The 11539-nt window shown below is 41.7% G+C and overlaps 1 protein-coding gene across 1 annotated transcript in view; it reads left to right on the top strand.

Annotated features, from left to right (window-relative positions):
- The first annotated feature begins 3577 nt into the window (after nt 1-3577).
- Nucleotides 3578-11539, top strand: part of ccdc146 (coiled-coil domain containing 146) — a 163355-nt gene continuing 155393 nt past the window's right edge. Inside the window, exons 1-3 of the mRNA XM_079494262.1 lie at nt 3578-3753; nt 6543-6645; nt 7269-7403. Of these exons, the coding sequence (XP_079350388.1) occupies nt 6544-6645; nt 7269-7403 (237 nt within the window). The 5' untranslated portion in view covers nt 3578-3753; nt 6543. The remainder of the gene's footprint in view (nt 3754-6542; nt 6646-7268; nt 7404-11539) is intronic.

Here is an 11539-nt window from a genome sequence, read left to right as displayed (position 1 = left end):
AAGTACAGTACTTTTATGTGATGTGGAGCACAAAGCACCAGTGTAACAGCAACATGAAAGAACCGATGGACTGTCAAATTAATTCAGTTTAATGTGTGCACAATAGTTTGTGTTATAAATATGATGTTATAGTATTTGCAATGAAGCTACTTTTACAGACTTTCTTCATTGACTGATTCTCTCAGTTAGTCTCAACTGATCTCATTGGTGACAAGTTCTCAGCTCAGTATGGATGCTGTCTTGGTGTGAATTACATTCTGGGAAATATCAATAGCATACATCATTGTATGAAAATGGGACAGGTCCTGCTAGGATATAAAACCATCTGCTATTTTTTAACAAGCTGTGAGAACTACTGATTTAGAGGGTGTTTGTGGAATTGGCCACAGGTCTTAATTGCTTAAACATGTATAATTCACATCATAAGTTAATCATATATAATTAACTCATTTAACAAAGGTAACCAATACTGATACTCACACTGAGGAAGTCTAGCTGTCTATAAACATCACTCCCCCCCTTCATTAAATGCAGTCTTAATGAGCACTCAAGTGTCTATTTCCTTTTCCTACGTTTAAAGAAATGTATGGTCTATGGTCCGACGGAGCATTGGTTCGACATGCGTCCGCACCTCGGACTAGCGCCTGCTCCCGTGCTTGCGGTTATGGTTAGGTTAGGGTTTGAGGTGGGACCAAACACTCATCGGACCAAACACATGCACTCATAGTAGATCTGCAAGCTCACAACACATCACATCGTGACACAATGTCATGTCACAATCTCAATTCAGACTAATTATTGTTATATATTATTAAATGTTGCTTTTATGAGCACAGCAACAACACATCTGTCTGTACAGTGCTGATCAGCAGACTGTAGTAAACAACACATCCCACAATGCAATGCAAACACATCAGATATTCTATCTATAATATGGACAAACATTAAAGATTGAAATGAGTGAGGTGGGCCTTGAGTTGCGATTTGGTGCAGATATTTATCTTCTGTCACTTAAGGCATTCCTGTAAGAATTAATTGATTGATTTATTAACAGTTTGCAGAATTACAGTACATTTCAAGTACAACTCGATACAAAAACGGTTAACAGTGAGTGGACGACACCATAAAGCATTACACTTGTTTACAATAGGGCTCACCATTTTCAATTCATCAAAACATTTAGAGACGTACGAATATACACAACTATATAGTCAAAAAGGAGGTAAAAAGGGAAAAGAAATAAAGAATCATGAATATCAACTGGAAAGTTCACAAACCAAAGGACTCACATTGTTGCATTTTATAGTTTTCCGTCTTTTGTTTTGTTAATTATGTTGGTGTCTTTGTCCACAGATCTAGAAGTAAAATCAAACATGTAACAGTATCAACACAGTAAGGTAACCTATACTGTCTAGTCTACAGAGAGATGTGTCTGGGTCCATTTTTAAGTGAGCAAGTGAGAGGTTTTTGTTTACTGGCACGTTGAAACGTGTCTGTACACTAGAACACATCGATCCCTCCCTACCAGACCTAACCCGCTCGGCTGACTTCCCAAGTCCTTAAGAATCAGTTCACCTTCACTCGTCTTTGGGTCACTTCAGGGCAATGGTTTCTAACACTTTTGTTCAAGATTGTAACTGTTTTATTTTTGAGGGGCGCTATGTCCAGCTTTGAGGGTTTGTGTAAACACTAACATTGTCCTAACACAAACATTGAATGCCATTGACAATGAATGGCCAGTTTTGAGTGAGAAAACAACAAACATTGAATGCCATTGACAATGAAGGGCCAGTTTTGAGTGTTTGTGTAAACACAAACATTGTGTAAACAAACATTGAAGACAAAAGTGAGGACGCAAATTGTGATTGGCCGGAATGAGATGATGTATGATAGTAAGAGCGACCCTCACTTCACACAGGTGTTATTCTTTTATTTTGGAGTATGGTTTGTTTTCTGATTCACGTGTTTTAAATTATTGTTCTATGTGTTCTGCGTTACCTCGTCTACATTGAGAATGAAGGCCGGGCGCTCAACATGTAGCCCTTCTACAAAATAAAGGTGGTGGTGATGATGATAGCCTACCAATAAACTGATCACTGGAGCTAGCCATCCCCGTGTGTACACACAGGCTGCAAATGAAAGACCTATAAGTTTGCACTTGCAGCGTGTGTGTGTGTGTCTGTGTGTGTGTGTTCTACTGTTCTGTCTGTGTGGCCATTTTAAGACATTAGCCAGAGATGACCCCATAACTTGCAGGGCTGTACCATGTTGTCGACGACAGATCCCATAGCGCGAACTCCGAATCTCCATTGTTTGCACAAAAATGTGTCATGGTTGTGTTGTGTGTATGCTAATGGTCAATGTCCATGTGCAAGTTCGATCAATCGCTCAAGCCATTGAGGAGAACTGTGCGGAACAGACAGGTTTTGAGGACAAGCTTTATGCAACAGCAGCAACACCAGCTAAGACCTGCACCAGCTGCAAGACACTTGTTGAACTGTTCAACATGTTCACACTGGTTACTCTCATTCCGTCTCTTAAACTACACAAATCATGTCCTAGCTAGGCATTGGAGGAAATAACAATGAATAGGCCTACAGAAAGGCTACCATGGAAATGTATATTTGAATACATTTCACATCAGATTAAACACCCTTACACCGTCATCACAATAAAGAAGAATCCTGTTGGTCCCATTTCCTCCTCGATGATGATAGGTGGAAGAATGTTTTACTGTGGATACACCCACGACCCACCAGCTCATAAGAATTCCAGGTGTGGACCTTATGCACTGTGGCCCCCTGCAAAGGTGACCCACGCACACCATTGTATTTGGGGCGAGCATAATATGCACTTTGTTACTGCCCACCACTGCAGCTCAATCATTTGAAATAATTAATTCATCCATATATTGCACCAGAAAATAATGAGCTAATGCTGCAGAAACCTTGTTGTAAATATTACATAACAATATACATATGAATAAGAATAGTAAACAAATACAGAACGTTTGAAAGACTTAATATAATTTGTATGACATAATTAACATTCAGCAGAACCCTGATTGTTTTGAAGTGAATCAAAAGTCATTAACACACCAGCATATTTACACTATAGCTCAGTGGTTCTTTTAATTTAAATGTTTAATTTCAAGGACCCCCAGAATAAAATGTTCCATTTGTACACTCTGTTAGCCTACCTGTAAGGCTCCATTTGGAACCCCCTGCAAACCACTTTGAGAACCACCATTTTTGCGGGGGAATGTCAAGATCATAATGAATGATTTGATATAAATAAAAGAAAAACATGTGCCTTTGAATACTTCACTACTTTCACTAATAGTATCTCGGCTATTTGGCGCCATCTCGTGGACGTCAACGGAAAGTCTATCATTATTTTCCCTCAGTTTGTTTTTGCTGTACTTCTGTTGTAGACATTTCGACGTCCTACTTATTAGAATTTAAATGGGCAGATATGTAAGCAAAAAAAAGATGTTTGTTTATTTCTACCTTGTTTTTTACAATTTTACTCCATGAGGACTCGGAGGCATCTTCGTTGCTATGCCAACTCAGCCAACAACAACCGCCAGTAATCAACACCACTGCGGTCGGCAGTGATTTGTGTTTGTAGTCTGACTCTGTAGCGAAACGAGACCAAAACGCTACAAACACGTTCAACTAACGAAGTAACTGCACCGAAACTACTTGGAAATATCTTCACATGCGAAGAATTTGAAAAAAGTCGGAGTTTTGGGTAAGAATTACCACCATGTTTTATACTTCCATGTTGCCAGCCTTCAACATGTAAGTTCACCCTGAGCTACCAGGCTAAATTAACTCTTATTTCAGGGTTTCAGTTAGTAAACATAATGTAGTAGTGCTCACCAACCTTATTACCAACCAAAATGTTTTGTTTTAACCACGAGACTCGAGTTTGAGCTAAATTGGAACAGCCTTAATTCATTAATAGCGTCATTATGGCGACACCGTGACACGTGTGAGTTTACCTATGCTATGGTCAAAATTGTCTGGTCAAAATGGCTGCTGTGAGAAAGGTCTAGTAGGCTACGTTCTGTGATTCTCAAACTTTATTTTGTGCCCGCCCCCCCGTTTTGTTTAAAAAAAATCACACCCGTGTCTGAAGTGAGGGGCGCTCTAATCAATTATTGACCTTATACCAACCTTGTCCTTGACACATAGGCCTACCCGTGTCACCAAGAATGGTGGTCCTTTATTGGCCAAGGGTTTCCAGGTTTCCACCGACATACCCAGCTGATTTGCTCAGACACATGAATTCCCCATTCATTGTCAATGGCATCCTGGTTACCTGTTATTTTGTTTGTACAGTTATATTGCATTGCATCGTGTATATATAATGTGACTGTGTGTAATTTATGACACTGAATTCGGAAATTCGCACTGGGACCCCCTTTTTGAAACCAGTCCCTTGACTTGAAGTGCTCTCGGGAGGTTCCCTCAGGAAGTGCCCCTCCAGCTGAATCAAGTTCCCTTGATTAGAGTGCTGGGTATAAAAAACAGTTTGGAAATGCACTTGCCCTCCTTGTGCAGAAACAGGAAACAGACGCCATTCATTGCCATGGTTACTATCATGCCATTGTGTTACCTGTTATTTTGTTTGTACAGTTATATTGCATTGCATCGTGTATATGTTTGTGTGACATGTGGATTTCATTAATATGGACATTTAAAAGGAATTACAGCGTGACTGTCAAAAAGGACATTTCATATACATCCATGGTGTTTAAAAATCATTGTGTAAAAAGGTGTTTTGTTTGTGTGGTTTCATTTATAGTTTTTCACTGTGGGGTAAATAAAGAGCCCTTGTGTCAGTTGGAGCGTTGTCTATTCTGCATCAGAAGAAGATTGTTTAGGAGCACTTTTATTTGTGGTGGTACTTACATTTGTAGGTCGCGACTTCCATTCGGACAGAGAGCAGGGCTGCACAAGGCAATCGAGTCTAGATCGGCATAGACTCGCTCTTGAGGGCTTTATAAGCCACTTCCACTCAAGGCTGCTTGGTTTCGGACGGCACTTAATATGGCACAGCCTCACGTGAACGCGCATATAAGTGCAAGTGTGTAGGGCGAGTGGCGAGGAGGCGGTTTCAAAAAGGTCCGGAATGTGCTCAGTTTTTTGAGTGCACTGGGCAGTGACGTCATAGAGCACCATAGAGTGTCAGAGTGTGGCTTATTTACGAACAACCAGTTAAAACAATACCTGACCATCCTGTAACATTGAAAAAGTAATTCATAACATTATGGTCTCCACGCGTGTGTAATAATAACGCTCAAAGGACCAATTTCTCCACCGGGGAGCGCCCGAGACACCGCAGTGAGTACACTGGACAACCCCAACCTCTGAGTAGGGTCGGTCAGTGACGCACGTACACTGGACAACCCCAACTTGTGAGTAGGGTCAGTCAGTGCGGGCACTCGGCACTCCCGGGCGCATGTTTGCACTGAATAAACAAACGACAGGAGGGCACACCAGTGTGCTCAGTGCGAATATCCAAACGCACCCTATGTCTGCGTTTGGATAAATGAGTCTCTTTTCACCATCAGTGATGCTTCATAATTATCCATATGAAATCACCGAGCCTGGTTTCCATTAATTTTTTTTGTCACCTCACTAAACAAATTCACAGAACGCAGTGAATCAGGCTGGAAACCAGGCAAAAAATAATAATCGCCGGGCTCATTTGTTTATTTTTGGAACACAGTTCATGTATATGCCGCGATGCTATTGACTCCCTGGTATTTCCAATGGAAAAAATAACTCTGTGGCCTAAGGGGATTAGGGGCCTCCAGCAGCAGTGATGATCAGACTTCGGCTCTATCGGAAACAACCTAGGTGGCATTTTTAGCCACCACAAACGCAAACAAACCAAAAACATTGCAACATTGAATATTTTACAATATTTTACATAATTTAAAACGCACACACATCATGTCTATCTATGGCTTGAGGATGAGGAACCATAGAACATGGCACCACTTCTCCATTGAACTCAATGGCCGCCTTGTTCTATCTATTCTGTCCTCAAGCTCGATATAATAATTCCCTTGGGTGGATGTAGGAGCTAAATGAGTTTTTATTGTATTTATTTGTGCACTGGATTGGATGATGGGCATAATATTTATTGTCTTGTCAGACAGACAGACAGACAGACAGAGACATTTTAATGCTGGGGGTGTCACTTCTCCAGCGGCTATTAGTAATGGTGCTCACATGCTCATCTCAAGGCAAGGAGGCAAAAACTTGTCCATCTGCTAGCGTGACACCCACACTCAGCCAAGCATGAAATCACGTGTCTTGGTTCTGGATCTCTTCTACACTAGTCCCTCCCTAACATCTAAATCTACTTTTCATTTGTTGACAAAATTGTCAACATCATTTTGTCATAGTTTTAGTCAGTGAAATAGGTAGTTGACGGACATGTTTCATCATAGTTTCAGTCAACAAAATTAACACTGATTTGAACACCCTTTGCACGTGTATGTGTGTGCATGCACTTTGTTTCAGTATGAACCGGTCTGAAGAACAGAGGAGTGGGCCTCTGAGAGGAGCGGAGGAGGAGGAGGAGGAGGATGATGATGATGATGAGGAGGAGGAAGGAACGATGGAGGTATCCTATAGTTTCAACGTACAGATTATTATTGCGATAATAATTGTTTAGACTGATGCTAGGCTCTTGGTTTTACCTGTGATCCTGGTTTACTGTTACTGAGGCAATACGCTGTCTCTCTGCATTGTTGTACAGCATTATTAATAATAATAATAATGATGATAATAATAATACTAATAATACTACTAATAATAAATAAACTTAATGTGTATAACACTTCAAAAACAGGTTTACAAAGTGCTTCACAGACATAAAAAAAATCATGACATATAAAAACAATTAAATGAAAGAAATAAGGACATAATGCGACAATATCTGGTTCAGTGGCTCTGGGTGAGAGCGTCTGCTAAATGCCTTCATTGTAAATTGAACGGATTAAAGTTCTCGTCGCCAGAATTGTTATTTGGATTTCATAGAAGCCGGCATGTCTTCTATGGAAGCATGCCATGCACCATAAATAGCTGGTCTATAATGTGGATTGGCTATTTTCGGCTATCAGTTATTTTGAGATCAAAGAGTATGAGAGTGGTCAAACTAACAATAGAAACGTCTTCCATGAACATGAATGGTCTCAGATATTTAATGGGAAATCAATCAATCTGTGATATTCCATGAAATTGTAGGAGGACGAAGAGGAGGACGAGGAGGAGGATGCACCACTAACTGCCTTGGCCCCTGATGCGTCGCTGGCAGAGGAGAGACCCGCCAGCAGCAGTGCAGCCACTGCTGCCAGCCCTGACATCCAGTATCTGGATGAGGTAGGACCCAAAACCCCTTTATTGTCGCTCCCCAGCCTTTTCTGGATCATGGGGCCTGCTTGGAAAATCTCTGAAAGCGTTCGCCGGCTCGGAGGGTTTTCTGTGTTAGCCTGGATTCCCACCTTTCGACCCTGTGTGTGTGAAACGGCCTCCTGATCTGGCCTGTTGGGTAGGGGGGTTTCCGAGCCTGTTTGGGCTTAACATCGTCATCCTGATGGCTCCATTGTAACAGGCCCCAGCCGGGTCACACCGTTTTGTCGACTACAGCAGGTTGACCACTGCCTGATGAAGTGCTAATTTGTAGCAGCAGATGTATACATTAATTTATAGCATAAAGTCAAGCTTGACCCCTTCCCCCAGGGCCATACTACTGTGTCAATTCAGTGTAGCATTACACAGTTTTATATCTAGTTTTATATATTCAAGATCTGCTATGCTCGTTATTCGCCACCTCATGAACCCTTTTATGGGTGTACATCTCCTACCCCCATTGTTAACAAGCCACCACAGTAAAACCTTCCAAGCCGATCAGAGGGGAGCCCTGGCTGTCTTATGCCACGTTAGATATCATCAGGGAGGAGTTTATTTCACTGGATAGTTAATGTTGATGTTCGTTTGTTTGTTTGTTTACTATGAGGGATTTTCACAAGGACACTCACTTCTGTGTGGACAGTCTCTAGACACTTTGCTCAGTAGCAGTGGGGTAAAAAGTACTAAGTAAAAGTATCAATACTGCAATGTAGAACTACTTTGTTAGTGAAAGTGAATGTCCGGAATTCTAAATGTACTTGAGTATAAGTACAAAATGTACCACAAACAAGCTTGAGCATGTACTTAAGCTTTATTTATGTTTTTGATATATAAAAAAAGTAAATGCATCTCTCATTTTTGCATGGCAATTGAAGATGAAATGCTAGAAAAGCTTGTAGCTGGTATGTACACACATATATAGCTTCTAACTGTACACGTGTTGTCCTTGTCATCAAAACATCCCATTTCTACACATTCCTCTTCATAAACACTCATTCATTAAAGGCTTAGTATGCACATTTCCCTTATGTTGTTTATATCAGTGGTTCCCAAACCTTTTCATGTCAAGGACCCCCAAATTGACACTAATTAGCCCACGGACCCCCAATTGAAGAGATATGTCAGGGACCCCCCAGAGTGTACACATTTGTTCACTCTCAGAGTTAAATTAACATTGATTTCACAATATAATTTGGGGTCTCAGAGATAGAAATGCCATTAAATGGGGGTCTGTAGACTAATATGCATGTCAAACTGGGGGTTCTTGAAATTAAACGGGTTGAGAATCATTGCTAGAGCCTAAAAATCTCCTCTTATGGGGGTCCCTGGCATATCTCTTCAAATGGGGGTCCATGAGCTAATTAGTGTCAATTTGGGGGTCCTTGACATGAAATAGTTTGGGAACCAGTACCACTGATGTAAAGACAAAGTTGCATGCTATGCCTTCAATGTCCACTGTAAGAATCCAATATATTAGTGATATAAAAAGCAATCATAACCTCACAGCAAAAATAAATACTGTACAATGTCCATCTTCAGCTTAAACCCCCGGCCTCGATAATGTGTTGTTCTAAAGTATGGAGAGCCCACTTTGAAAACCAGTGGTTCAACCTATGTACATCACATCACATCAAGCACAAAAAAGGGGGAAAATTAATAAAATGTACTTTTGTATCTAATTGATTATTGCAGCTTGATAGATGTCGATCGACGTAGACAAAGGGCTTACTGTTTGCAAAATATCCTATTTCTTTTCCTGAAATAATGTATACTACTATACTTTTTAACAGATTCCTCTGGAGTTGAGCCCTTTATACCTTTTTGTGATGCTATACCATTAAATAACACAGGGTGGCAGTATTACACAAGTTATGTGATACGCCTGGAAACTGGCCAGTAGCAAGATGTGCAGTTGTTCAATGTACACAGTGTGTGTACACACACACACACACACACACACACACACACACACACACACACACACACACACACACACACACACACACTAGACAGAAAGCGTTTGAGCCCTGCAGTTGGATTGTGTTAGCTCACATAGTCATCCTCTAAGCTTGCTGCTTTTTGGAATGTAGGGCACCTCAAGCAAGCCTAATTGACACTTTGTCGCATAACATTGTTGCTCTTCATAAATAACACATAACTTAATGTGTTATTTATGAAGAGCAATAACGTTGCAAATCATGACAAATCATTTGTCGGTTATTTACAGTCACACAGTATAAGTTAGGCGTCAACAACCATGGCAAACGTTTTGACAGGTACTGTTGCATACATGTTCACAACCAATACTTCTTGGATCTAGAGCAGTACTGGTTCTCAAAGTGGGGTCCGGGGACCCCCAGAGGTCGTCCTTGAGTGGGTTCCAGGGGGTCCCCAGCCAAAGTTCAGTTTAACCATGCACTTTAACCCGAGCTCACAACAACGCGTTGCAATGCGATACATTGTGAGCTTGTCGATATCTATATTCAATACATATACGTAGGGCTAAAGTGGTTAAACGGATGATGATGATGCTATATTAACTACTCTAGCTGGGGACCCCCTGGAGCCAGCCCCCCGTGGACCCCTGGGGGTCCCCAGACCCCACTATTCAGAAACCAACCGCATATTGCATGCATGCCGCCACACCACCCGTCACAGGGGTTGCCCAAAAAGTTTTGTCTTCAGAGGTGAACAACTAAAAGAATGATTACAAAGAAAATCATTTGAGTCGCACCACTCGTCATGAATGACTTTTTGTGACAGATTCTTTTAGCTGCAGTTGAATTTGTCACATCAGCCTCTCATAAAACCCACACTTGAGTGGCTGCCATTATTAATTATGAAAGCGCTTAGAGCAGTGGAAAAATGATTGCAGCTCATTAGATTTTAGTGGTACCATGTACTGGCACCGTTCGCTCGGCTGTCTCATGGGCGAGAGAGCTCAGCTGTCTCATGGGCGAGAGAGCTCGGCTGTCTCATGAGAGAGAGAGAGAGAGAGAGAGAGAGAGAGAGAGAGAAAAAGTGAGCTTATTGTCACTGTCACACGGAAACCTTGTATGTCCAAAACCCCCAAAATAAGAAAAAAATAATAATCAGTATAGGGGTATAAAGGGAGTGTATAGGGCTGTCACGATTACAAATTTAAGTTGACGATTAATTGTCACACATTTTCAACATGGAAACCTATTGAAGACGATTGCGATTAGGCGATTATGTGATAATTGTGACAGGCCTAGAGTAGTGGTTCCCAAAGTGGACCAGTGGTCCACGGACCACCAGTGGTCCACGGACCACCTGTTGAAAACCCCTGATCTATGTAAAGCAGTGGTTTCCCAAAGTGGGGTCCGGGGACCCCCAGGGGTCCTTGAGGGAGTTCCAGGGGGTCCCCAGCTCAATGATAGTTTGGAACCAAATGGACCCTTATGGGTCTGTAACTTTGAGAGTGTATAAACGGAACCAAATGATCAGGTCCATTTGGTTCCATTTGTACACTCTCAGAGTTAAATTAACATTGATTTTACAATATAATTTGGGGTCTCAGAGATAGAAATGGGGGTCTGTAGACTAATATGCATGTCAAACTGGGGGTCCTTGAAATTAAACGGGCTGAGAATCACTGCTAGAGCTGTAGAAATCTTCTCTTATGGGGGTCCCTGGCATATCTTTTCAAATGGGGGTCTGCGGGCTAATTAGTGTCAATTTGGGGGTCCTTGACATGAAAAAGTTTAAGAACCACTGTCCTAGAGGAGTAGGGCGAAGGCTCTACGTCCTCCCGGTGGGGGCTCCTCACTGGCAGTTGGCGAGGAATCGATTGGCCTGACGACTAAACTGCAGGCAAAAGGGGTCAAAAAGAAATATGGAGATACAAGGTGTCTGCCCAACAGGGACTTCATCGGGTAGCCAATGAGCCAGTGGGATAGCGAGGGCAGGAATAACAGAGAAACGGTAAAAAGCTGTCATGTGTTTATGTGAAGCCTTTTACATCAGGTTTACCGTAGTTCTTGTCCCTCCTGCTGTTCTCTATTCTCCATCGTCCATTATTATATCACATCACCTCCGCCTCCCACAGGCTTTACTGCCTTACTGCTTTCTTCTTTCTGGTTCAT

This window comes from Electrona antarctica (assembly GCF_951216825.1).
Source record: "Electrona antarctica genome assembly, chromosome: 23".
Taxonomy (NCBI): domain Eukaryota; kingdom Metazoa; phylum Chordata; class Actinopteri; order Myctophiformes; family Myctophidae; genus Electrona; species Electrona antarctica.
Note: the sequence above shows the minus strand (reverse complement) of the source record. Positions and strands in the feature narration are given on the sequence as shown.